At 46.1% G+C, this 27410-nt stretch overlaps 1 protein-coding gene across 1 annotated transcript in view; it reads left to right on the top strand.

Moving 5' to 3' along the window:
• Nucleotides 1–987: 987 nt before the first annotated feature.
• The window catches only part of TLCD4 (TLC domain containing 4), a 68124-nt gene continuing 41701 nt past the window's right edge, over nucleotides 988–27410 (top strand). The window contains exons 1-2 of the mRNA XM_056553935.1: nucleotides 988–1338; nucleotides 24847–25007. Of these exons, the coding sequence (XP_056409910.1) occupies nucleotides 1318–1338; nucleotides 24847–25007 (182 nt within the window). The 5' untranslated portion in view covers nucleotides 988–1317. The remainder of the gene's footprint in view (nucleotides 1339–24846; nucleotides 25008–27410) is intronic.

Raw genomic sequence — 27410 nt, 5'->3', positions numbered from 1 at the left:
GGAGGATGCACTGCCCGTTCTGTGGGGGGAGGATATACTGCCCGTCCTGTGGGAGGAGGATATACTGCCCGTCCTGTGGGGGGTGAGGATATACTGCCCGTCCTGTGGGGGGGGGGGGGGGGAGGATATACTGCTCATCCTGTGGTGTGGAGGATGTGCTGCCCGTCCTGTGGGGGGGAGGATGTACTGCCCGTCCTGTGGGGGGGAGGATGTACTGCCCGTCCTGTGGGGGGGGGATGTACTGCCCGTCCTGTGGGGGGGAGGATGTACTGCCCGTCCTGTGGGGGGGGGGGGATGTACTGCCCGTCCTGTGGGGGGGAGGATGTACTGCCCGTCCTGTGGGGGGGAGGATGTACTGCCCGTCCTGTGGGGGGGAGGATGTACTGCCCGTCCTGTGGGGGGGAGGATGTACTGCCCGTCCTGTGGGGGTGGAGGATGGACTGCCCGTCCTGTGGGGGTGAGGATGGACTGCCCGTCCTGTGGGGGGGAGGATGTACTGCCCGTCCTGTGGGGGGGAGGATGTACTGCCCGTCCTGTGGGGGGAGGATATGCGGCCCGTCCTGTGGGGGGAGGATATACTGCCCGTCCTGTGGGGGGAGGATATCCTGCCCGTCCTGTGGGGGGAGGATATCCTGCCCGTCCTGTGGCGGGGGGGGGGGGAGGATATCCTGCCCGTCCTGTGGGGGGACACACCGCCCCCTCCTGGTGAGATGATCCTGTAATAATCTCCTTCTTGGTGCAGCATATTTTTGGCAGCGAGTCTATATACATCCACTATATTCTGCCGGCTGCGCACTTCATCACACTGACCACCAGGTGACGCTGCGCTGTGAGATCAGAGAGATCTATTTAACCCTTTCAGCACTGACTATTTACAGTTCACTGCTGGATTTGCTGATCTCATGTGAAGATGTCACCTCCTATACCGTGTCGCAGTATAACACTCTATAACATCACTTGTTTTGATGGATATTGCTGGAGATGAGATTCCTATGGATTGTGCAGGATCTGCCGGGATCTACTGTCACACAATGAATCCATGATAGGAGGTGTGAGGTGGATTCCTCCTGTGATAGGCCGGGGCAGACATGACTTCCATTGTACGTCTGCCTCTCTATAGCAGCATCATGTGTACGAATCCTCCTCCTCCTCCTCCTCCTCCTCCTGAGGCCGGGAGGGGGCCCCCAGCTCACATACAGCAGCGTCTCCAGCCATCGCCTGATGTGAAGTTCCTGCACAAAACTGAATGCAGCAGCCAGCATGGTGGCCCCGCAGCCAGGACAGCAATGAGCCCCCCGCCGCCTGGCACTGACCTGCATGGAGGACCCCCAGCCACAGGTACAGCCGCTGCCAGGCCCCCGCATACACAATGTATGAAACCTGCTCCTCTCTAATACCGGCGAACCTCCCTTTGTTCCCTCACTTGTCACCGTGGAGAAATGTTATCGCCCCCGGTTATATGTCTCAATACCGGCCCCCCATGATATATCTATAGGAGATCATCAATACCGGCCCCCCATTATATATCTATAGGAGATCATCAATACCGACCCCCATGATATATCTATAGGAGATCATCAATACCGCCCCCCCCATGATATATCTATAGGAGATCATCAATACCGGCCCCCCATGATTTATCTATAGGAGATCATCAATACCGCCCCCCCATGATATATCTATAGGAGATCATCAATACCGGCCCCCCATGATATATCTATAGGAGATCATCAATACCGACCCCCCATGATATATCTATACGAGATCATCAATACCGGCCCCCCCATGATTTATCTATAGGAGATCATCAATACCGGCCCCCCCCCATGATATATCTATAGGAGATCATCAATACCGACCCCCCATGATATATCTATACGAGATCATCAATACCGGCCCCCCCATGATTTATCTATAGGAGATCATCAATACCGGCCCCCCCCCATGATATATCTATATGAGATCATCAATACCGGCCCCCCATGATATCTATAGGAGATCATCAATACCGCCCCCCCCCCATGATATATCTATATGAGATCATCAATACCGCCCCCCCATGATATATCTATAGGAGATCATCAATACCGGCCCCCCATGATATATCTATAGGAGATCATCAATACCGCCCCCCCATGATTTATCTATAGGAGATCATCAATACCGCCCCCCCATGATATATCTATATGAGATCATCAATACCGGCCCCCCATGATATCTATAGGAGATCATCAATACCCGCCCCCCCATGATATATCTATAGGAGATCATCAATACCGCCCCCCCATGATATATCTATAGGAGATCATCAATACCGACCCCCATGATATATCTATAGGAGATCATCAATACCGACCCCCCATGATATCTATAGGAGATCATCAATACCGCCCCCCCATGATATATCTATAGGAGATCATCAATACCGCCCCCCCCATGATTTATCTATAGGAGATCATCAATACCGACCCCCCATGATATCTATAGGAGATCATCAATACCAGCCCCCCATGATATATCTATAGGAGATCATCAATACCGACCCCCCCATGATATATCTATAGGAGATCATCAATACCGGCCCCCCATGATATATCTATATGAGATCATCAATACCGACCCCCCATGATATATCTATAGGAGATCATCAATACCGGCCCCACATTATATATATATAGGAGATCATCAATACCGACCCCCCCCCATGATATATCTATAGGAGATCATCAATACCAACCCCCATGATATATCTATAGGAGATCATCAATACGCCCCCCCCCCCAAGATATATCTATAGGAGATCATCAATACCGACCTCCCATGATATATCTATAGGAGATCATCAATACCGCCCCCCCATGATATATCTATAGGAGATCATCAATACCGACCCCCATGATATATCTATAGGAGATCATCAATACCGACCCCCCATGATATATCTATAGGAGATCATCAATACCAGCCCCCCATGATATATCTATAGGAGATCATCAATACCGACCCCCCTATGATATATCTATAGGAGATCATCAATACCGACCCCCCATGATATATCTATAGGAGATCATCAATACCGGCCCCCCATGATATATCTATAGGAGATCATCAATACCGCCCCCCATGATATATCTATAGGAGATCATCAATACCAGCCCCCCATGATATATCTATAGGAGATCATCATTACTGACCCCCATGATATATCTATAGGAGATCATCAATACTGCCCCACCCATGATATATCTATAGGAGATCATCAATACCGACCCCCCTATGATATATTTATAGGAGATCATCAATACCGACCCCCCATGATATATCTATAGGAGATCATCAATACCGACCCCCCCATGATATATCTATAGGAGATCATCAATACCGACCCCCCATGATATATCTATAGGAGATCATCAATACCGACCCCCATGATATATCTATAGGAGATCATCAATACCGGCCCCCCATGATATATCCATAGGAGATCATCAATACCGCCCCCCCATGATATATCTATAGGAGATCATCAATACCGCCCCCCATGATATATCTATAGGAGATCATCAATACCGGCCCCCCATGATATATCTATAGGAGATCATCAATACCGACCCTCATGATATATCTATAGGAGATCATCAATACCGGCCCCCCATGATATATCTATAGGAGATCATCAATACCGCCCCCCCCATGATATATCTATAGGAGATCATCAATACCCCCCCCATGATATATCTATAGGAGATCATCAATACCGCCCCCCCATGATATATCTATAGGAGATCATCAATACCGGTCCCCCATGATATATCTATAGGAGATCATCAATACCGCCCCCCCCATGATATATCTATAGGAGATCATCAATACCCCCCCATGATATATCTATAGGAGATCATCAATACCCGCCCCCCATGATATATCTATAGGAGATCATCAATACCGCCCCCCCCCCATGATATTATAGGAGATCATCAATACCGCCCCCCCAATATATATCTATAGGAGATCATCAATACCCCCCCATGATATATCTATAGGAGATCATCAATACCGCCCCCCCCATGATATATCTATAGGAGATCATCAATACCGCCCCCCCATGATATATCTATAGGAGATCATCAATACCGCCCCCCCCATGATATATCTATAGGAGATCATCAATACCAACCCCCATGATATATCTATAGGAGATCATCAATACCGCCCCCCCCCCATGATATATCTATAGGAGATCATCAATACCAACCCCCATGATATATCTATAGGAGATCATCAATACCAACCCCCATTATATATCTATAGGAGATCATCAATACCCACCCCCCATGATATATCTATAGGAGATCATCAATACCCGCCCCCCATGATATATCTATAGGAGATCATCAATACCGACCCCCCATGATATATCTATAGGAGATAATCAATACCGCCCCCCCCATGATATATCTATAGGAGATCATCAATACCCGCCCCCCATGATATATCTATAGGAGATCATCAATACCGGCCCCCCATGATATATCTATAGGAGATCATCAATACCGGCCCCCCCATGATATATCTATAGGAGATCATCAATACCCGCCCCCCCATGATATATCTATAGGAGATCATCAATACCCGCCCCCCATGATATATCTATAGAAGATCATCAATACCCGCCCCCCCCCCCATGATATATCTATAGGAGATCATCAATATCGACCCCCCATGATATATCTATAGGAGATCATCAATACCAGCCCCCATGATATATCTATAGGAGATCATCAATACCGACCCCCCATGATATATCTATAGGAGATCATCAATACCGACCCCCATGATATATCTATAGGAGATCATCAATACCGACCCCCCATGATATATCTATAGGAGATCATCAATACCGACCCCCATGATATATCTATAGAAGATCATCAATACCAGCCCCCCATGATTTATCTATAGGAGATCATCAATACCGCCCCCCATGATATATCTATAGGAGATCATCAATACCGGCCCTACATTATATATCTATAGGAGATCATCAATACCGACCCCCCATGATTTATCTATAGGAGATCATCAATACCAGCCCCCCATGATATATCTATAGGAGATCATCAATACTGCCCCCCCTCCATGATGTATCTATAGGAGATCATCAATACCACCCCCCATGATATATCTGTAGGAGATCATCAATACCGACCCCCATGATATATCTATAGGAGATCATCAATACCGGCCCCCCATGATATATCTATAGGAGATCATCAATACCGCCCCCCCATGATATATCTATAGGAGATCATCAATACCCGCCCCCATGATATATCTATATGAGATCATCAATACCGACCCACCATGATATATCTATAGGAGATCATCAATACCGCCCCCCCATGATATATCTATAGGAGATCATCAATACCGACCCCCCATGATATATCTATAGGAGATCATCAATACCGCCCCCCCCCAAGATATATCTATAGGAGATTATCAATACCGCCCCCCCTATGATATATATATATAGGAGATCATCAATACCGCCCCCCCCCATGATATATCTATAGGAGATCATCAATACCGACCTCCATGATATATCTATAGGAGATCATCAATACCGACCCCCCCATGATATATCTATAGGAGATCATCAATACCGCCCCACCCATGATATATCTATAGGAGATCATCAATACCGACCCCCATGATATATCTATAGGAGATCATCAATACCGGCCCCACATTATATATATATAGGAGATCATCAATACCGACCCCCCCCCCCCATGATATATCTATAGGAGATCATCAATACCAACCCCCATGATATATCTATAGGAGATCATCAATACCAACCCCCATGATATATCTATAGGAGATCATCAATACCGACCTCCGATGATATATCTATAGGAGATCATCAATACCCCCCCCATGATATATCTATAGGAGATCATCAATACCGACCCCCATGATATATCTATAGGAGATCATCAATACCGACCCCCCATGATATATCTATAGGAGATCATCAATACCAGCCCCCATGATATATCTATAGGAGATCATCAATACCGACCTCCGATGATATATCTATAGGAGATCATCAATACCGCCCCACCCATGATATATCTATAGGAGATCATCAATACCGACCCCCCTATGATATATCTATAGGAGATCATCAATACCGACCCCCCATGATATATCTATAGGAGATCATCAATACCGGCCCCCCATGATATATCTATAGGAGATCATCAATACTGCCCCACCCATGATATATCTATAGGAGATCATCAATACTGCCCCACCCATGATATATCTATAGGAGATCATCAATACCGGCCCCCCATGATATATCTATATGAGATCATCAATACCGACCCCCCCATGATATATCTATAGGAGTTCATCAATACCAGCCCCCCATGATATATCTATAGGAGATCATCAATACCGCCCCCCCCTCATGATATATCTATAGGAGATCATCAATACCGACCCCCCATGATATATCTATAGGGGATCATCAATACCGACCCCCATGATATATCTATAGGAGATCATCAATATCGACCCCACATTATATATATATAGGAGATCATCAATACCGGCCCCCCATGATATATCTATAGGGGATCATCAATACCGACCCCCATGATATATCTATAGGAGATCATCAATACCGACCCCCCATGATATATCTATAGGAGATCATCAATTTGACCACCCATGATATATTTATAGGAGATCATCAATACCAGCCCCCCATGATATATCTATAGGAGATCATCAATTTGACCACCCATGATATATCTATAGGAGATCATCAATACCGGCCCCCCATGATATATCTATAGGAGATCATCAATACCGCCCCCCCATGATATATCTATAGGAGATCATCAATACCCGCCCCCCATGATATATCTATAGGAGATCATCAATACCGACAACCCATGATATATCTATAGGAGATCATCAATACCGACCCCCCATGATATATCTTTAGGAGATCATCAATACCGACCCCCCATGATATATCTATAGGAGATCATCAATACCGACCCCCATGATATATCTATAGGAGATCATCAATACCGACCCCCCATGATTTATCTATAGGAGATCATCAATACCGCCCCCCATGATATATCTATACGAGATCATCAATACCGACCCCCATGATATATTTATAGGAGATCATCAATACCGACAACCCATGATATATCTATAGGAGATCATCAATACCGACCCCACATTATATATCTATAGGAGATCATCAATACCAGCCCCCCATGATATATCTATATGAGATCATCAATACCGACCCCCCATGATATATCTATATGAGATCATCAATACCGACCCCCCATGATATATCTATAGGAGATCATCAATACCGACCCCCCATGATATATCTATAGGAGATCATCAATACCGACCCCCATGATATATCTATAGGAGATCATCAATACCGACCCCCCATGATTTATCTATAGGAGATCATCAATACCGACCCCCCCATGATATATCTATAGGAGATCATCAATACCGACCCCCCATGATATATCTATAGGAGATCATCAATACCGGCCCCCCATGATATATCTATAGGAGATCATCAATACCCCCCCCCCCATGATATATCTATACGAGATCATCAATACCAGCCCCCCATGATATATCTATACGAGATCATCAATACCAGCCCCCCATGATATATCTATATAAGATCATCAATACCACCCCCCCTGATATATCTATAGGAGATCATCAATACCGACCTCCCATGATATATCTATAGGAGATCATCAATACCGGCCCCCCATGATATATCTATAGGAGATCATCAATACCAGCCCCCCATGATATATCTATAGGAGATCATCAATACACGCCCCCCCCATGATATATCTATAGGAGAGGATCAATACAGGCCCCCCATGATATATCTATAGGAGATCATCAATACCGGCCCCCCATGATATATCTATAGGAGATCATCAATACCAACCCCCATTATATATCTATAGGAGATCATCAATACCCGCCCCCATGATATATCTATAGGAGATCATCAATACCAACCCCCATTATATATCTATAGGAGATCATCAATACCGACCCCCCCATGATATATCTATAGGAGATCATCAATACCGACCCCCCATGATATATCTATAGGAGATCATCAATACCGACCCCCCCATGATATATCTATAGGAGATCATCAATACCGGCCCCCATGATATATCTACAGGAGATCATCAATACCGGCCCCCATGATATATCTATAGGAGATCATCAATACCCGCCCCCCCATGATATATCTATAGGAGATCATCAATACCCGCCCCCCCCATGATATATCTATAGGAGATCATCAATACCGGCCCCCATGATATATCTACAGGAGATCATCAATACCCGCCCCCCCATGATATATCTATAGGAGATCATCAATACCCGCCCCCCCCCATGATATATCTATAGGAGATCATCAATACCCGCCCCCCCCCCATGATATATCTATAGGAGAGGATTAATATCGACCCTCCATGATTTTTCTAAGAAGGTAGCATCAATATCAACTCCCTATGATACCTATATGATGGTTCATCAATATCTACCCTCATGATATGTCTATGGGGGAGCATAAATCCCGGCAGGACCCTATAGCCATGTGATGTGTCCCCTAAGGTCTGTACCCCAATACATCCCCCCCAACATATGCCAATGTTACCAGATAATCCATATTATTCCCTGAAGAGTCATCATATGAATAATATTGTTTTATAGAGCGTTAGTGCGTCCTGGAATATCTGTCACTAATATTCCCCCAACCAGGGTCGGTCTCAATGGTCGGCCCAGTATGTGTATAACCAAGTGAGAAGACAAAGACTCTTCCTTCATAGTTGACTATCCCAGATCTCCATGGGCCTGTGGAATCGCCATGGCCACTAGGAGTAGACCCAGCATAGTGGGCCAAGGTCCTGACATGGTAATTGGAACCTGCACAAATCGGAGCTTACAAGGTGCGGGACAGGCCAGACCATTCTGATGATGAAGACCACTTGTCCTTGGTGTTGTCCAGAGGTCATATATTATTCCTTCTGAGAGCCACCCATCAGTAGTGATGACCCTGCACAGCTCTGGGTCTGCAGGAGGAGGTTGTCACGTTTCAGGTGGGGGTGGGGGAGAATTTTTCTTATTTGTTCTCTAGAGAAACCAGTTGAACCAGTTCTTCAGCTCCAGGAGGTCAGGACTATGTGGCCTCTGGTCTATATATCAGTCACCAGACATTCTATGTTCCTGGGGATATGGAATGTGAACTAACTGGGTGGTGCGAAGGTCAGGTGACTTGGTCCCGGTCACTTATGTCCACATTAACCTTAAAGGATAAAGTCACATAAGGTAATATCGGCAGCAGAAATCCGACCCTTCTCCACACGAGGATTGGCCCCCGTTCTCCCAAATAGTGAGTATAAGGTATTAATGTGCGGTCACCGTCCGGCGGGGATCTTGTATAAAATTCCTGACTCCTGTACACTGGATGGAGACAAAATCCTCATCAAATCCAAAATGTATGAAGAAATTCATGGCGCCTGCATGGACTGCTGTGGTCTGGTTGTGGCACGGCCCGTGATGGCTCTTCCATGCTCTGTAGGGTTCTTCAGATGTTTCTCGGTTCCTCTCACTATGACCGGCGGTGATATCTGATCAGTCTCTGACTATCAGGGTCCAGGGGACACAACTCGTCCTCTTCTCCTATTGCCTACACGTGACTCTTCTCATGGACGTCTTTAGCGATTACGCAGCGTTCTTCACGTTATTACCTGTCCTGACCTACATAACAAGGTAAAAGTTGTTGTTAGTTCTGGCTCCATCCTCTATTTTGTCACTTTACAGCAGGTTCAGTGCCAGTAGATGTGAGTGCGCATTATGGTGGTCATGTCACATTTACAACTATGGGAATATAAGGGAAAAGTTGCGCGGAACTCCCACCATGAAACGGTCCCGCAATGCACCTCTGGCTGGAATAAGTCCGATCTAGTCCTAGTCTTATTATTGATCCTGTCCAGATATTTGGCGCACACAATAGTATTATCAGCGGATTCTATTCTATAATGGTCTGACTATTGACCCCAGAATACAGGACACCATAACATGGCTGAACAGAGTTAGGGAACACTCTGGGGACCCCCGTTTCTCACAATGAGTGAGGGTCCCAATGGTGGCATCTCTGGCATTTCCTGTGAAGTCTAAATGGTCAAGAGGGGAAATTTATCAGAACATGTGTAAGGGAAAAGTGGTGCAGTTGCCCATAGCAACCAACCAGACCGTTTTTCATTTTTCAGAGGCCCCTTTGAAAATGAAAGAAGCTATTTGATTGGTTTCTATGGGCAACTGCACCACTTTTCCTCTGCACAGGTTTTGATAAATTTCTCCAAATTATCCCAAAGTTTTTGGGACTTTAATAAGGTTGTGTGTTACGGTTCTCAGTCGCCCAGATGGTGAATCCTCCATTGTGGTAACGCTCTTCACCTATAAAGAATTAGGTCGGATTCACACAAGTTCTTGAGCGCACATCGCGGTACAAACCTAAGTGAGCGCTGAAAACACTTTCAGTGCACGTCCCATTGTCTTCCCCAGGGACCCACTGCGTGTGTGAGGTAAATGTGCGGGATAACGCACAGATGGAAATCCAGGGCTATCTTATGGAAATTCTCTCTTGTCACGCGCTGCCTATTATTTCTACTGGGAAAATGCGCCATGTGAACAATTCCGTCTGGATTCCCGTTAGATCTTTAGGTTTCAGACCTGGAAGGATTCACCCTTTTTGGAGGGCAGAGGCAGCTCTAGACTTTGTGAAGTGTTAGGCCAGGAGTCTCAAACTGGTGGCCCTCCAGATGTTGCTAAACGTCAACTCCCAGCATTCCCGACAGACATTAGCTGCAGCAAATGGCCGTCTGGGCATGTCCAAGAGTTGAAGTTTTGCAACATCTGGAGGGCCAACAGTTTGAGACCCCTGCCTTAGGCGAAACTCAATCATGAGGCCCCTGCGACCCCACTCCCCCCCCCCCCCCCCAGCTTGTGTATTTAGCAGAATGGCCGTGCATACAGTGTATTCATTACCACTCACCAGTGACGCACGCAGGATTTTCTCACTAGTTGGGGTTTAAAAACATTAAATGTTACCTCCACACCAGGACGACATAATACTCCTGCTATTATGTTGTATAAAGCACTATACAGAGACCAATAAAATCACTATACAAAAGACAAACATTTGCACCACACCATGACCACTACCATTACCGCCATATAGTGATGGGATAATATTACCATACTGATACTGAATAAAACCACTATACACTGACCAATATCACCAAAAACACCACTATACAAGACCACCATACCAGGACTACACATTACCCCCACATAGTGACGGGATAATACTATCATACTGATACTAAATAAAACCACTATACACTGACCAGTATAACCAATAGCCCCACTATACACTGACCAGTACCACCAACACCACCACTATACAAGAGACAAATAATTGTACCATACCAGGACTACACATTACCCCCACATAGTGACGGGATAATACTATCATACTGATACTAAATAAAACCACTATACACTGACCAGTATAACCAATAGCCCCACTATACACTGACCAGTACCACCAACACCACCACTATACAAGAGACAAATAATTGTACCATACCAGGACTACATATTACCCCCACATAGTGACGGGATAATACTATCATACTGATACTAAATAAAACCACTATACACTGACCAGTACCACCAACACCACCACTATACACTGACCAGTATAACCAACACCACCACTATGCAAGGGAAAAATAATTGTACCATACCAGGACTACACATTACCCCCACATAGTGACGGGATAATACTATGATACTGATACTAAATAAAACCACTATACACTGACCAGTACCACCAACACCACCACTATACACTGACCAGTACCACCAACACCACCACTATACACTGACCAGTATAACCAACACCACCACTATACAAGAGACAAATAATTGTACCATACCAGGACTACATATTACCCCCACATAGTGACGGGATAATACTATCATACTGATACTAAATAAAACCACTATACACTGACCAGTACCACCAACACCACCACTATACACTGACCAGTATAATCAACACCACCACTATACACTGACCAGTACCACCAACACCACCACTATACACTGACCAGTATAATCAACACCACCACTATACAAGAGACAAATAATTGTACCATACCAGGACTACATATTACCCCCACATAGTGACGGGATAATACTATCATACTGATACTAAATAAAACCACTATAGACAGACCAGTATAACCAATAGCCCCACTATACACTGACCAGTAAAACCAACACCACCACTATACAAGAAACAAATAATTGTACCACCCCATGACAACACATTACCACCATATACTGTAGTAACAAGATAATACCACCACACTAATACTGAATAAACCCCTGTACACAGACGTTACCATATAAGTGATTACATATATTTACATCAGGCGACGTTTTCTCTAATTGGAGTCATTCACTTACTTTTTCTGCTCCACGTGGCCTAGACCGTCATGGTGATTTCTTCCAGCAATAACTCGTCTCCACAGAACCTGCCAAACATTTAAGACTCCGCACTTTTCAAGCACTTATAGCGCTCTATACAGTAATAATAACCCAATGGGTGTCCCACTTAGTATAGTGTGTAGATGAGTGGGTTGGGGAGTAGGTAGCCCCCTCCCCATTAGGTAGTTTGGTCACTCAAGTAGGTAGATGGGTCCCATTGCACAGGTGCCAAGTAGGTAGGTGCCACCTGTAGGTAGTTACTCCCTGTAGGCACTAGTAGCCCCATAAAAATAGGACTTACTGGGGCGCATGCACGTGGCTCACTGAGAAGGACGCTGGGGATGTGAGCTCCGTGCTGGACACACTTAAATCAGCAATAATTAGCGCCATTATCAGCATTTAGCAGGAAAGACCTACTTCGGTGGGCAGCGGAAGATGTCTTGCTCCAGCAGGAAGAAGTTCCAGGCGGATTCGCATCGCCTTTCCCAGTCATTTCCAGAGTTGTTTTGGACGGCCCCTCTGTCCAATATGGTGGCGCCTACTGCTAGCCGTCACGGTGCTTCAGAGGAGGAGACTGAGCTGGATCTGGACTCTCTCTCTCATCCATGTTCCACAGCATTCAGCGGCTGTTCCGTGAAGAACTGGGGAAAGCTGTGCAGGATTTTACAGCCCAGATCCAGGTATTGGGGAAGAGGGTCGCTGATAATGAGGCCAAGATGGTGGAGCTGGCGGACACTTTGGTGGCCGATCATAAAGACCTGACCAACCATGCAGATAAGCTAGAGTTTTTGGAATTAAAGCTCGAGGACCTGGAAAACAGTTCTCGGAGGGAGAATATACATATCTGTGGCTTGCCACAGTGACTGAGCTGAAAACCCTCTGTTACAGATCTGTTTCAAGCTCTACTGCCTGCTGTGGAGCCGAAACTGCTCTGTATGGGCTGGGTCCATAGGGCCCTGACTAGGCCCCGCAGCCCGGACATTCCGAGTGATGTCATCCTCAAACTGCATTATGTGGAGGTGCGGGACCAATTGCTGGCTGCAGCTTGCATCCTAGAGACTCTCCCGGATATGCCTTCTACGGTCCGGCTTTTCTTTGGTTTGGCTCCCTCCACGTTGAAGCGCCACTGACAATTCCAACCCATTACCTTAGCCTTGCAGCGGGAGGGCATCAAATGCCGATGGGTGTTCCCCTTCTCTTTGGTGTTTCAAGTCCGCAATCAACAGTTCATGGTCCGTTCCCTTACTGAAGCACAAGACGTCTTGACTAAAGAGTCCATCGCCTGGTCCTTGGACCCTCCTTTGCCTCCCTGTATGCCTAGACCGTCCAGGCCGCGACACACTGTTGCACCTGCTGGTCCTCGCCAGGCTCCTCCACGTTGAAGGTGACTGTTTTTTGCCATGGACTGTGGTTCTTCTATTGTTCTGTGGCAGCATATTCTCGGTGCTGAGACTCTTTGACTACGGTATTTTTCCTGCTTGGGGGACTGCACTGGTTCTTATTTTTTCCCCACTGGAAGATTGTGCACAGTTTTTTTCTGTTTATCATTTCTTTTTTTTTGGCTGATTTTTGTGACCTAAGAAAGTTAAGTTTTTCTATGAACACTCTTCCTGCTGGTTGCTAGGAATTAATGCATATTTGTTCATATATATATATTTGGTCTCTTCTATGTTATGGCAGCTTTGTGTGGATGGACTTGATGTGTCCCTGTTTCCCTACAGGATTCTGGAAGTATGTTGCCCTGTCTAATATGGGAGCTGACTTTCCGAATGTTTTGGGGGTGTTGTTTGTTTTGTTCTTTTTTCTTGTATATTGTACCTTCTCCCCTGTTATGTTCTTTGTTCCTGGAGCTATGGGGCTACCTCCCTCCTTTCCTTTTTCTTTGGTATTCTGTCGTTTTCTTCTCTTTTTCTTTTCTTTTTTCCTCTTTTTGCATTTCCTATCTGTCCTTATGTGTAGGATCCTGTCTCATAATGTGCAAGGTTTTAATTCCCCCACAAAACGTAAGAAAGCTTTTAGGAAGTATGTTCGGCATAGGCTGGATATCATTTGTCTACAAGAGACGCATTTTAGCACTAGGTCTTTTCCTAAATACCTTCATAGGTCGTACTCTAGAGTGTATCTGGCATCCTTTGAGTCTAAAAGTAGTGGTGTTCTTGTATGCCTCTGTAATGATTTCCCCTTTGAAGTCACTAGTTCGGTGGTTGATCCTGAGGAGCACTATGTAGTTCTTTTGGGCTCCCTGTATGAGAAACGCGTGTGCTTGCTTAGCTCTTATGCACCAAATGATGATCCTTTTGCCTATTTTGATGTGTTGTATAAATATGTCTCCACTCTGAGTTATGATATGCTGCTTTGGGCCAGGGACTTTAATTTTGTTTTTAATGGTAAACCGGATCGTTTTAGTAGGGCTATGTTCCGTCGCTCGAGCACACAGCAGCGACTCATTAACTCTAACTTTCGCTCTCTTTTTTTTGCGGATATGTGGATGGAACATAATGGGATGACCCGTGGGTATTCATACTATTCCCCTGCTCATGGACTTTACACTAGGATAGACTGGACTTTACACTAGGATAGACTGGACTTTACACTAGGATAGACTGGACTTTACACTAGGATAGACTGGACTTTACACTAGGATAGACTGGACTTTACACTAGGATAGACTGGACTTTACACTAGGATAGACTGGACTTTACACTAGGATAGACTGGACTTTACACTAGGATAGACTGGACTTTACACTAGGATAGACTGGACTTTACACTAGGATAGACTGGACTTTACACTAGGATAGACTGGACTTTACACTAGGATAGACTGGACTTTACACTAGGATAGACTGGACTTTACACTAGGATAGACTGGACTTTACACTAGGATAGACTGGCTGCTTACAAATGTTACTACTCTCCCCTCCTTGTTATTTGCTCGGCATGTAGTTTTGGTCACAATTTTGTGGGCAGACCACGTACAAGGTTCGGATGGCACCTTAATGAGGCTCTTCTGACTAATCCATCTGTGGTGTCTCAAGTATCTGAGGATTTATCTACTTTTTCTCTGATCATGATGGTTCTGGGTCGGAGCCCGTGTGGGTGTGGTCTGCTCACAAAGCTTTTATTAGAGGCTGACTTGTCATTATAGCCTCGGGTCTCCGCAAGGCACGAGACAAGCAGAAGTCTATGTTAGATCATAGATTGGCAAAGTAGTCCTTGGCCCACCAGAGACGTCCCGATGCTTACTGATATAAAGCTATGCAGGATAACAGGGTGCAGCTGGAGTCCATTCTTTCTGTTCAGGTAGAAAAAGCTGCCTGTTGGACTAAAGCAACCATTTTGCTAATAAACCTGACCGGCTTTTGGCTAATATGCTCAGTGAACGCCAGTCTTTGAATGTGATTCATAGGATCCAGTTGCGTCCTGGTTTGATAATGTCTCATCCACATCGTATATATTCCGCTTTTCATGACTACTACACCAAGCTTTATAGTGAGCCCCATCGTCCACTTGTTTACGGAGATCGGCTTTGGGAGTTATTGAGAACTGTTCTGCTGTCTTCTCTTTCAGAGGAGGCTCGAGCAGTCTTGAATGCTCCTATCTCTGTGGAGGAAGTGGGGCAAACAATTGCTAATCTGAAATTAGGCAAGTCTACGGGTCCTGATGGGCTGTCGGCAGTTTACTATAAGAAATATGCTGCCCAGTTGACCCTCACTTTACCAAATTATGTAATTCCCTCTTTGATTCCTGGGGCCTTCCTCGTGAGTACTTGGATGCCCTCATAATGGTTATACCCAAACCTCATAGAGATCCTCTTCAGTCACATAATTATAGACCAATTTCTTTAATTATTGTGGGTACTAAGATACTGTCAGACCCAAGGCGTGATTATAGGATCATACATGTGTTATAACTGTATTTCTGTATAATTCAAGACATGGGTGAGGGTTCATTCAGACTGTATTTGTTTTTGTCTACTCCAGTTTTATTGTGGGTCTGTCTATCTGTGTTATACCTCCTTTGAAGTCAGGCACTCTGACCATAATAAATCTAAATCAGATAAGGGACCAGGAAGAGAGATGAACCCCACCTGGTGGGATCAGAGGGGAGGGAGGGGGGGAGTTTTCCCTGCTAAAAAGCCCATATAAAAATTAGATGCTGAACAAACTTGTGGTTCAAGCCTGTGGCCAAAGCTGACAAGATAAATACATTTATCAAAGGGTTCATTTGGTGACTTGCTGGGACTAGTAGTGGATACCCAGAGGTCTGGTGGCTTTAACCCTTGCACCGTCACACTCTCTCTAGCATCTTTGTTGGACCGATAGGGTGTGATCGTGACACTCACCTTGATTTTGGCACAGTGTCTCAATGGTTTCTTGCCCCAACTGGTCCATCAGGACCAGGTGGGTTTTGTGCCATGCAGACAGGCTCCAGACAATGTCCAGAAGGTCCTTAACTTGGTGGCCCATTCGAATGCCTCCTCGATCCCGGTCACTTTGTTGGCGTTGGATATCGAGAAGGCATTTGATTGCGTTTCTTGGCAGTATCTTTTTGTGGTCCTGGATAGGATGGGTTTTGCTGGCCCATTTGTGAGCATTCTTCGTTTGCTTTATTCATGTCCGGAGGCTTTCCTCAAGATGCAAACTCATACTCCTTGCCCTATGTCCATCTCTCGGGGCATCGACAAGGGTGTCCTTTATCCCTGGCACTTTTTGCCTGGCGACTGTTCTCCAGTCTCTTCCTGATGTACGGGGTCTATTGGTGAGTTCTCATACCTATAAACCTAATTTGTTTGCTGACGACCTCTTACTTACCATAACACAACCTCTTACTTCTCTTCCTAATCTGTTTAAGATGTTATCAGAATTTGCAGAGCTGTCTGGCCTTCATGTTAACAGTTCTAAGTCGGATGTATTATATTGTGGAGTTCCTTCTGCTGCCCAGAAGTTAATTGATTTGAACTTCAGGGTTTCAGAGGCCCTCTACTGGTCTTCCATATTTGGGGGTTTATATTACTAACACAATCTCCCTGGTCTATACTGCTAATTATCCCCGTCTCTTTAAGTCTTTGCGAGAGGACCTCAAGAGATGGGATCTCCCCAATATCTCCTGGATTGGGAGGGTTAATGCAGTCAAGATGGTGGTTTTGCCACAGTTGTTCCGTACCCTCCCGATCCAGGTGGTTGGGGCGGATTTGAAGGCTTTTCAGGTGGATTTATTCTGGTTTATCTGGAGTGGTAAATGTCCCCGTATTTCCCATAAAATTGTGGTGGCCCAGTACAGGAGTTGTTACCCCGTAGCCTTGCCGCCCTACAGTGTCCCGTGCCCCCCCTGCATCTGTTCTACTGTCATTGTATATTATCCCCTATGTGTTATGTATATAAGAATGTTGTATCTTTGGGAAAGGTTAACATATGATCACCTGGGAGGAGTCTCTTCTCTCTCTTAGTTCCTGAGTCTTTGCTGAGGGGCAGTCGAGCCTAAGAGTCTGGAGTCATAGGAGCCTCAAGTCAAGTCTACAAGTAAAGTCACAGCTTAGTCTGTCTCCAGTCAAGTCAGTCACTGTCATCTATTGTCAAGTCAAGGTGGCCTGTATTAAATTGTCCAAAACCACTGCAGGTCCCAGCAAGCCCTTAAGGTCTCTGAAGTCACTGGTCATCTCCGTGGGCCCTTGCTGAACTGTATAGACTGTACCATCTGTCACAGTAAAGCCACTGTTGTCTGTAACTTGGCGTCGGAGTCATTATTGCCCCTGTGCCTAGCCCAGGATCCAGCGGTATACCTTCAGGTAATATTGAGGATAAACCATGCCCTGGTGTCACAAATACAAAGGGGTTAATACCATCTGCCCCAAGGTCATTCCATCTGCCCTTCATCTCACACCACAAAATGATGTATTTTCATAAGCGTTTGGGTGGCCTTTCAGTCCCAACCTTATGAAATGTTATTATGCAGCCAGGATAGCTCAGTTAACAATGGTTAAAGCATCTCGGGGGGGGGGGGGGCCTTTATGGATTTGCTTGGAATTGGACTTGGTTCGACTGTACTCTCTTGCAGCTCTCATGTGGTCTGTTTCTCCTGTAGCTCATTTACTTTCTTCCTCGGCTCTTGTGGTCCATTATGCTCTCTCTCTTTGGCGACATTTACGCTTTTGCTTTTCTTTGCAATCTTTTCCTTCTCTCACTCCTTTGCTTATGAATCCGGCTTTTACTCTGGGTTTGCTACCTTCCGATTTCTCCTGGTGGACGGATAAGCGTCTAACTTGTCTAACTAGTTCAGAAACGACTGATGGATTTCCGGATTAAATTCCGTCCTCCTCAGTCTGAGCTTTTCTGTTCTCATCAGGTCTTTTCTCTGCTCCTTAGCTCCGGGTACAGAGACCACCTCTTCAACTGTCCTGGAGAATGTTGCCTGCTATTCTCCACTCCACTTACTCCCAGCAGGTAGACCCCCCTGTAGATAGTAGCCCCTTGTATATAGTTGCAGCACCCCCCATATATAGTAGTAGCAGTCCCCTTTAAATAGTAGTAGCAGATGCCCCCTTTTAGTAGTAGTAGCAGCCCCCTTTAGGTAGTACTTGCAGCAGCAGCCCCTTTAGGTAGTAGCAGCAGCCCCTTATGCAGTAGTAGCCCTGTATAGATAGTGGAAACAGCAGCAGCGCCCTTTTGGTAGCAGTTACAGCAGCAGCAGCCGCTTTTAGGTAGCAGTGGCAGCAGCAGCCCCTTTAGGTAGCAGTGGCAGGAGCAGCAGTCCCTTTTAGGTAGCAGTGGCAGTAGCAGCCCCTTTAGGTAGCAGTGACAGCAGCAGCAGAAGCTCCCTTTAGTTAGCAGTGGCAGCAGCCTCCTTTACGTAGAAGTGGTAGCAGCAGCCTCCTTTAGGTAGAAGTGGTAGCAGCAACCCCCTTTAGGTAGCAGTGGTAGCAGCAGCCCCCTTTAGGGAGCCGTGGTAGCAGCAGCCTCCTTTAGGTAGAAGTGGTAGCAGCAACCCCCTTTAGTGGTAGCAGCAGCCCCCTTTAGGGAGCAGTGGTAGCAGCAGATTCCATTAGGGAGCAGTGGCAGCAGCAGCCCCGTTTAAGGAGCAGTGGCGGCAGCAGCAGCCCTTTTTGGGTAGCAGTGGCAGCAGCAGGAACCCACCTTTAGGTAGCAGTGGCAGCAGCAGGAACCCCCGTTTAGGTAGCAATGGCAGCAGCTGTCCTCTTTAGGAAGTATTAGCAGCTCTCTTGCGCTGCTCCTTTTTTCAGGACTGAAAAACATCTGGTTCCTGTCTGGTTTTTGTCTGGTTCGTCTCCTCCTCCAATCACTGCAGGCTGCTATGTTTCCATCTGGTTTCTGTCTGGATTCCATCTGTTTTTTTCTGGTTTCTATTTGGTTTCCGTTTGGTTTCCATCTGGTTCCTGTGTAGTTTCTGACTAGGTTCTGTCTGGTTTCCATCTGGTTCCTATCTGGTTTCCACCTGGTTCCTGTCTAGTTTACATCTGTTTCTGTCTGGTTCCTATCTGGTTTTCATCTGTTTTCTATCTAGTTCCTGTCTGGTTTAGTTCCTGTCTGGTTTTCATCTGGTTTCTGTCCTGTTTTTGTCTGGTTCCTTACTGGTCTTCATCCTGTTCCTGTATGTTTTCATCTGGTTTTTGTCTGGTTTCCATCTGGTTCCTGTCTGGTTTCAGTCTGGTTCCTGTCTGGTTTCCGTCTGGTTCTTATCTGGTTTCCGTCTGGTTCCTGTCTAGTTTTCATCTGGTTTCCATCTGGTTCCTGTCTGTTTTCATCCGCTTCGTCTCCTCCTCCAATCATTGCAGGCTGTTATGTTTCCATCTGGCTTCTGTATGGTTTCCATCTGGTTACTGTCTGGTTTCCGTCTAGTTTCTGTCCGGTTTCCGTCTGGTTTCTGTTACGTTTCCGTCTGGTATCCGCCTTGTTTCTGTCTGGTTTCCATTGGGTTCTGTCTGGTTTCATTTTAGGTTCTGTCTGGTTTCTATCTGGTTCCTGTCCTGTTCCTGTCTGGTTTTCAACTGGTTCCTGTCTGGTTTCTTCTCTGGTTTACTCTCTGGTTTCCATCTGGTTTCTGTCTGGTTTCCGTCCGGTTCCTGTCTGGGTTCCATCTGGTGTCTGTCTGGGTTCCATCTGGTTCCTGTCTGGTTTCCATCTGGTTTCTGTCTGGTTTTCATCTGGTTTCTGTCAGGGACCGACCGGGGGACAGGGAGAGTGAGCCTTAAACTGACCCTAAAACTGCTCTCCCTGCCTACTTTCCCATCCACCCTAACCGGTGGATCGACAACTGGGTGCCGGTCCCTTCCTGAACTAAAGTGCTAGGGCCTAATAAAAACACATACTAATAAATAGTCGGTCACAAACCAGAAACATAACACCAGCGGCACACTTCACAGAGGTCAGGATGCTTGCCCAGTAGGAAAACAGAAAGATAAAACACAGAACTTCACATAAACGGATACAAGAGCAAACACAGTGTAAACAGACACATAGCAGAAAGGATAAATAAATCCTAAAACCGACTAAACAAACACAGCTTAAAATCTACTAAGAGCATGCCACATAACATGGCTAAAACCAGAAAATACAAAGTGCATGCTAAAACAGAGATAGTAGATAAAAGCTCAATAAAAAGAGTTTCACCCAGCCTCCATTAGCCGCATGTCCAGCATAGCAGCAAGTCAGGATATAATGAAGATAATCACCAGCACAGAGGCTAGACTGGGCTGACATTAAATAGACACACCCAAAAGGCTATTGGCTAACAGGCTGAAGCTGAAATAAAATTGTTCACACACAGCAAAAGCAATAGGCTGTGTGTGAACACAGACCAATACAGACATGACAGTTTCTGTCTGGTTCCAGTCTAGTTTTCATCTGGTTTCCATATGGTTCCTGTCTGGTTTTCATCTGGTTTCCGTCTGGTTCCTGTCTGGTTTTCATCTGGTTCCTGTCTGGTGTCCATCTGGTTCCTGTCTGGTTTCCATCTTGTTCCTGTCTGGTTTACCTCTGGTTCCTGGCTGAATTTTATCTGGTTCCTGTCTGGTAATTATATGGATTCTGTCTAGTTCCTGTCTGGTTTCTGTCTGGCTCCTGTCTGTTTCCTGTCTGGTTTCTATCTGGTTCCTGTCTGGTTTCCATCTGGTTCCTGCCTGGTTATTACCTGGTTTCTGTCTGGTTTCCATCTAATTCCTGTCTGGTTTGCATGTGGCTCCTGTCTGGTTTCTGTCTGGGCTCCGTCTGGTTCCTGTCTAGTTTTCATCTGGTTTCTGTCTGGTTTCTGTCTGGTGTCCATCTAGTTCCTTTCTGGTTATTATCTGGTTTCCATCTTGTTCCTGTCTGGTTTCCATCTGGTTCCTGTCTGGCTTCTGTCTGGTTCCTGTCTGAATTTCATCTGGTTCCCATCTTGTTATATGGTTTCTGCCTGGTTTCCATCTGATTCCTGTCTGGTTATTATCTGGTTTCCATCTGATTCCTGTCTGGTTATTATCTGGTTTATGTCTGGTTTCCATCTGATTCCTGTCTGGTTATTATCTGGTTTCCATCTGATTCCTGTCTGGTTATTATCTGGTTTATGTCTGGTTTCCATCTGATTCCTGTCTGGTTATTATCTGGTTTATGTCTGGTTTCCATCTGATTCCTGTCTGGTTATTATCTGGTTTGTGTCTGGTTTCCATCTGATTCCTGTCTGGTTATTATCTGGTTTATGTCTGGTTTCCATCTGATTCCTGTCTGGTTATTATCTGGTTTCTGTCTGGTTCCTGTCTGATTTCTGGCTGGCTCCTGTCTGGTTTCCATCTGGTTCCTGTCTGGTTTCCATCTGATTCCTGTCTGGTTATTATCTGGTTTCTGTCTTGTTCCTGTCTGATTTCTGTCTGGCTCCTATCTGGTTTCCATCTGGTTCCTGTCTGGTTTCCCTCTTGTTCCTGTCTGGTTTCCATCTGGTTCCTGTCTGGCTTCTGTCTGGTTCCTGTATGAATTTCATCTGGTTCCCATCTTGTTATATGGTTTCTGCCTGGTTTCCATCTGATTCCTGTCTGGTTATTATCTGGTTTCTGTCTGGTTCCTGTCTGATTTCTGGCTGGCTCCGGTCTGGTTTCCATCTGGTTCCTGTCTGGTTATTATCTGGTTTCTGTCTGGTTCCTGTCTAATTTCTGTCTGGCTCCTGTCTGGTTTCCATCTGGTTCCTGTCTGGTTTCCATTTGGTTTCTGTCTGGTTTCCATCTGTTTCCTGTCAGGTTATTATCTGGTCTCTGTCTGGCTCCTGTCTGTTTCCTGTCTGGTTTCAATCTGGTTCCTGTCTGGTTTCTAACTGGTCTCCGTCTGGTTTCTTTCTGGTTCCTGTCGGTTTTCATCTGGTTTCTGTCTGGTTCCTGTCTGGTGTCCATCTGGTTCCTGTCTTGTTTCCATCTGGTTCCTGTCTGATCATTATCTGGTTTCCATCTTGTTACTGTCTGGTTAACGTTCGGTTCCTGTCTAGTTTTCATCTGGTTTCTGTCTGGTTCTTTTCTGTTTTCGTCTGGGTCATCTCCTCCTCCAATCACTGCAGGCTGCTATGTTTCCATCTGGTTCCTGTCTGGTTTCCATCTTGTTTGTGTCTGGTTTCTGTCTGGTTTCTGTCTGGTTCCCGTAGGGTTTCTGTTACGTTTCTGTCTGGTATCCGCCTGGTTTCTGTCTGGTATCTGCCTGGTTTCTGACTGGTATCTGCCTGGTTTCTGACTGATATCCATTGGATTCTGTCTGGTTTCAATTTTGGTTCTGTCCGGTTTCCATCTGGTTCCTGTCCTGTTCCTGTTTGGTTTTCATCTGGTTCCTGTCTGGTTTATGTCTGGTTTCCATCTGGTTACTGTCTGGTTTCTGTCCGGTTCCTGTCTGGTTTTCATTTGGTTCCTGTCTGGTTTCCGTTCGGTTCCTGTCTGGCTTTCATCTGGTTCCTGTCTGAATCCTGTCTGGTTTCCATCTGGTTCCTGTCTAGTTTCCATCTGGTTTTCATCTGGTTTCTGTCTGGTTCCTGTCTGGTGTCCATCTGGTTCCTGTCTAGTTTTCATACGGTTTCTGTCTGGTTTCCATCTGATTTCTGTCTGGTTTTCTTCTGTTTCCTGTCTGGTTTCTGTCTGGTTCCTCTCTGGTTTCTGTCTGGTTTCAAACTGGTTTCTATCTGGTTCCTGTCTGGTTTCTATCTGGTTCCTGTCAGGTTATTATCTGTTTTCTGTCTGGTTTCCGTGTAATTCCTGTCTGGTTATTATCTGATTTCTGTCTGGTTCCTGTCTGGTTTCCGTCTTGCTCCTGTCTGTTTTCTGTCTGGTTTCCATCTGGTTCCTGTCTGGTTTACATCTGGTTTCTGTCTGGTCTCCGTCTGGTTCCTGTCGGGTTTTCATCTGGTTTCTGTCTGGTTTTCATCTAGTTTGTGTCTGGTTCATGTCTGATGTCCATCTGGTTCCTGTCTGGTTTCCATCTGGTTCCTGTCTGGTTATTATCTGGTTTCCATCTTTTTCCTGTCTAGTTTACGTCTGGTTCCTGTCTGGTTTACGTTTGGTTCCTGTCTGGTTTTCATCTGATTCCTGTCTGGTTGTTATATGGTTTCTGTCTGGTTCCTGTCTGGTTCCTCTCTGGTTTCCATCTAATTCCTGTCTGGTTATTATCTGGTTCCTGTCTGATTCCTGTCTGGTTCCTGTCTGGTTTCTGTCTGGTCTCTGTCTGGTTCCTCTCTGGTTTCCATCTAGTTTCTGTCTGGTTTCCATCTGGTTCCTGTCTGGTTTCCATCTGGTTCCTGTCCTGTTCCTTTTTTCTGCTCAACTTCTTCTGTGAACAGAGCTCTGAAAGGCTCCCTCTCTTTCTCTGTCCCCTTTACCAGTCTTCTCTCTCTGGCCTCCTCAGTCTCTGCTCCCAGCTGCTCTTTGGTTACAATGTGTTTGTCCCTTCTTCTAAGAGCAGTATTATCAGGTGTGAACCCTTCCCTAACACATTGTCTGGTTAATACAATATAATATAATATGTGCAGAGCTCTGTGAGGAAAATCAATGTCTTGTATGGAGAATCAATGGCTCCTTGAGATCCGCGGCTCCAGTCAAGGCAATAAGTTAATGTGTCATAGATTATAAACAATGCAGCATTTCAGAGGAGGCTTCATGAAGTGTGCTGCCGGCAGGAGGTAATGGCTGCCATACCCGAATGCTCAGCACCCTCTCCTTCTCTTGTAGGTTACCATGCCGGACTTCAGCCCCATGACACTGTGCATCTCCGCCACCAGCTTCGCAATCTCTCAGTTCCTGTTTCACGTAGGAAGCTGTCAGCTCTCAACGCGTTTTACTTGTGGCTTCTCCAAACTGAATGAAAAGCAGAAGATTGAATGGAACTCCAGGTACGGAGGAGGATGGGGGTTGTGGTCACTCACTGTATTATCTGGATGTATTAGGATACATTACTTTATTGTGATCCCGTTTTATAGTGTGCCCCAAACTGTGGTGAAACTCCAACTGAAATGAAGTGGATTTGGCGCAGAATTTGGAGTGTAAATACAAAGTTCTGCCGACTTCATGGGATTTTACCAGTGGATTTTGCATCAATACTCAGTGTGCACAAGGCCTAAGCGCTAATTCAAACTGAGGAAATTCAGGAGGAATCTTTGAGGAATGTGACACATATTCTGCATTAAGTTCCACCTGGATTCTTCTGATTGATTTTAATGGGATTTCAGGAGTCTGTTCACACTGTGTAATTTCTGCACGGAAATCTCCGGTGCTGATTCACATGTCCTTTCTTCTGTCGGAATCTGCTAGTAAAATCCTTCTGCCTTATATTCCACACCAAATAAATGCCAATTCTGCTTCAAATCTTTTTAATTTCAGAAATCTCCTTTGTCGTTTACCTCAGTGTGAACCCTGAAGTCCATTGTGGCTCCTGACGATCCTTGCTCTTCTTTCCTCCCCGTCCTCCATAGCCTGCAGACACCCTGGGGGTCCCTGAGACTGACAGGACTGGGGGTCTCCTTATTATTATGTCGCCTGTCCTTGCTGTATTTCTCTCTGGCCACCATTATTCTCAACCTGGCATTAATAATGGATGGCAGCGGCTCCGGTGTTACACACAATAATCTCATCTGCTACAATGTGACAATCCGAGCCGGATCAGCAAGGACTAGTGTCCAGATTCAGGTTATTTCCCGGCCCTCCTGCACCATATCCACGGAGTCTCTGGTAACACGGGGTGTCTGCAGGGAAGGGGAAGTAGATTTTAACCGAGACCTGAGAGAGGAGCTGGGGGGCCTGAAGTTTCGGTCACATACAAAGCGGATGGATGATTATGCCATTTATAAATTATATATATATATAACAAACCTCTTGCAGGTTATTGTACTGAAATTAAAGGAGTTCTCTAAGCTAAAACTTTTAACTCCCACTGTGCCCGGGCTGTAAAACTATACATAATAACCTTTCACTTACCTGCCTACGATCCCCCGTTGTTCTGATATCGCTGTCCCGTTCTCCGCTCCCGGTCTCTTCCACTTCCTGCGGGTCGGTGACTTCACTCTGCGCTCAGCCTATCAGCGCCCGCAGCAATGTCTCGTCATGGCCGCTGATAGGCTGAGCGCAGAGTGAAGTCACCGACCCACAGGAAGAGGAAGAGACCGGGAGCGGAGCACGGGCGGCGATATCGGAACAACGGGGGATCGTAGGCAGGTAAGTGAAAGGTTATTATGTATAGTTTTACAGCCCGGGCACAGTGGGGGATAAAAGATTTCAGTTGGAGAACTCCTTTAACACTTTCATTGAACACTCACAGCAAGACTGCATTTGTGGTTCTTCCCGGTACTGAGGATACAAGTTGTATTCCAGTAAGACGCCATCCATGGACACTGCTTCAACAGCAGAAATCACTAATCTACTGATTGCGCTCCTCCCCAGCTGTATCTTTCCCCTCAGCACTCTCTCTCCTCCTCTCCAGCTGTCTCTTTCCCCTCTGCACTCTCTCTCCTCCTCCCCAGCTGTCTCTTTCACCTCTGCACTCTCCCTCTTCCCCCCAAGCTGTCTCTTTCCCCTCTGCACTCTCTCTCCTCCACCCAAACTGTCTCTTTCCCCTCTGCACTCTCTCTCCTCCTCTCCAGCTGTCTCTTTCCCCTCTGCACTCTCTCTCCTCAACCCAAGCTGTCTCTTTCCCCTCTGCACTAACACTACTCTGCTCTGACTCCTCCCACATAGTTAGACACGGTGTGAGGTGCAGATTTGCATCCCATGCAAGTCGGCATCCGCTCCTTCCCTCAGCTTTCCAAAGCTAGAGCCGGGGAGAGGTCAGAACGAAGGCAGAGCAGGGGGAGAGAGGACGTACAAGCCTCCCTCATCTCCCCTCCCTCTGCTCCGCCTCCCTCATGTCCCCTCCCTCAGATCCACCTGTATTCGGAGAATGCAGGTTTGCACAGGCTAGTTTAGTTTTGCACAGGGTGTTTAATGAACAGGTGGTGGAAGTAGACTTGCACAGGGTGCTGGTTTAGTTTATGCACAGTGTTTAGTGTACAGCCCCATACAGAGGACATAGAAATGCATGGGGTGTTTATTAGCCCCAAAACCAGCTCCCTGTGCAAGTCTACGTCCTCCCCCTATCCAGCCCATGCAAACCTGCATTCTCCGAACACAGGTGAAGCTGAGGGAGGGGAGCTGAGCGAGGGGAGATGAGGGAGGGGATCTGAGGGAGGGGATCTGAGGGAGGGGATCTGAGGGAGGGGAGCTGAGGGAGGGGAGATGAGGGAGGGGAACAGAGTGAGGGGAGA

This window comes from Hyla sarda, unplaced genomic scaffold (genome assembly GCF_029499605.1).
Source record: "Hyla sarda isolate aHylSar1 unplaced genomic scaffold, aHylSar1.hap1 scaffold_491, whole genome shotgun sequence".
Lineage (NCBI taxonomy): Eukaryota > Metazoa > Chordata > Amphibia > Anura > Hylidae > Hyla > Hyla sarda.
Note: the sequence above shows the minus strand (reverse complement) of the source record. Positions and strands in the feature narration are given on the sequence as shown.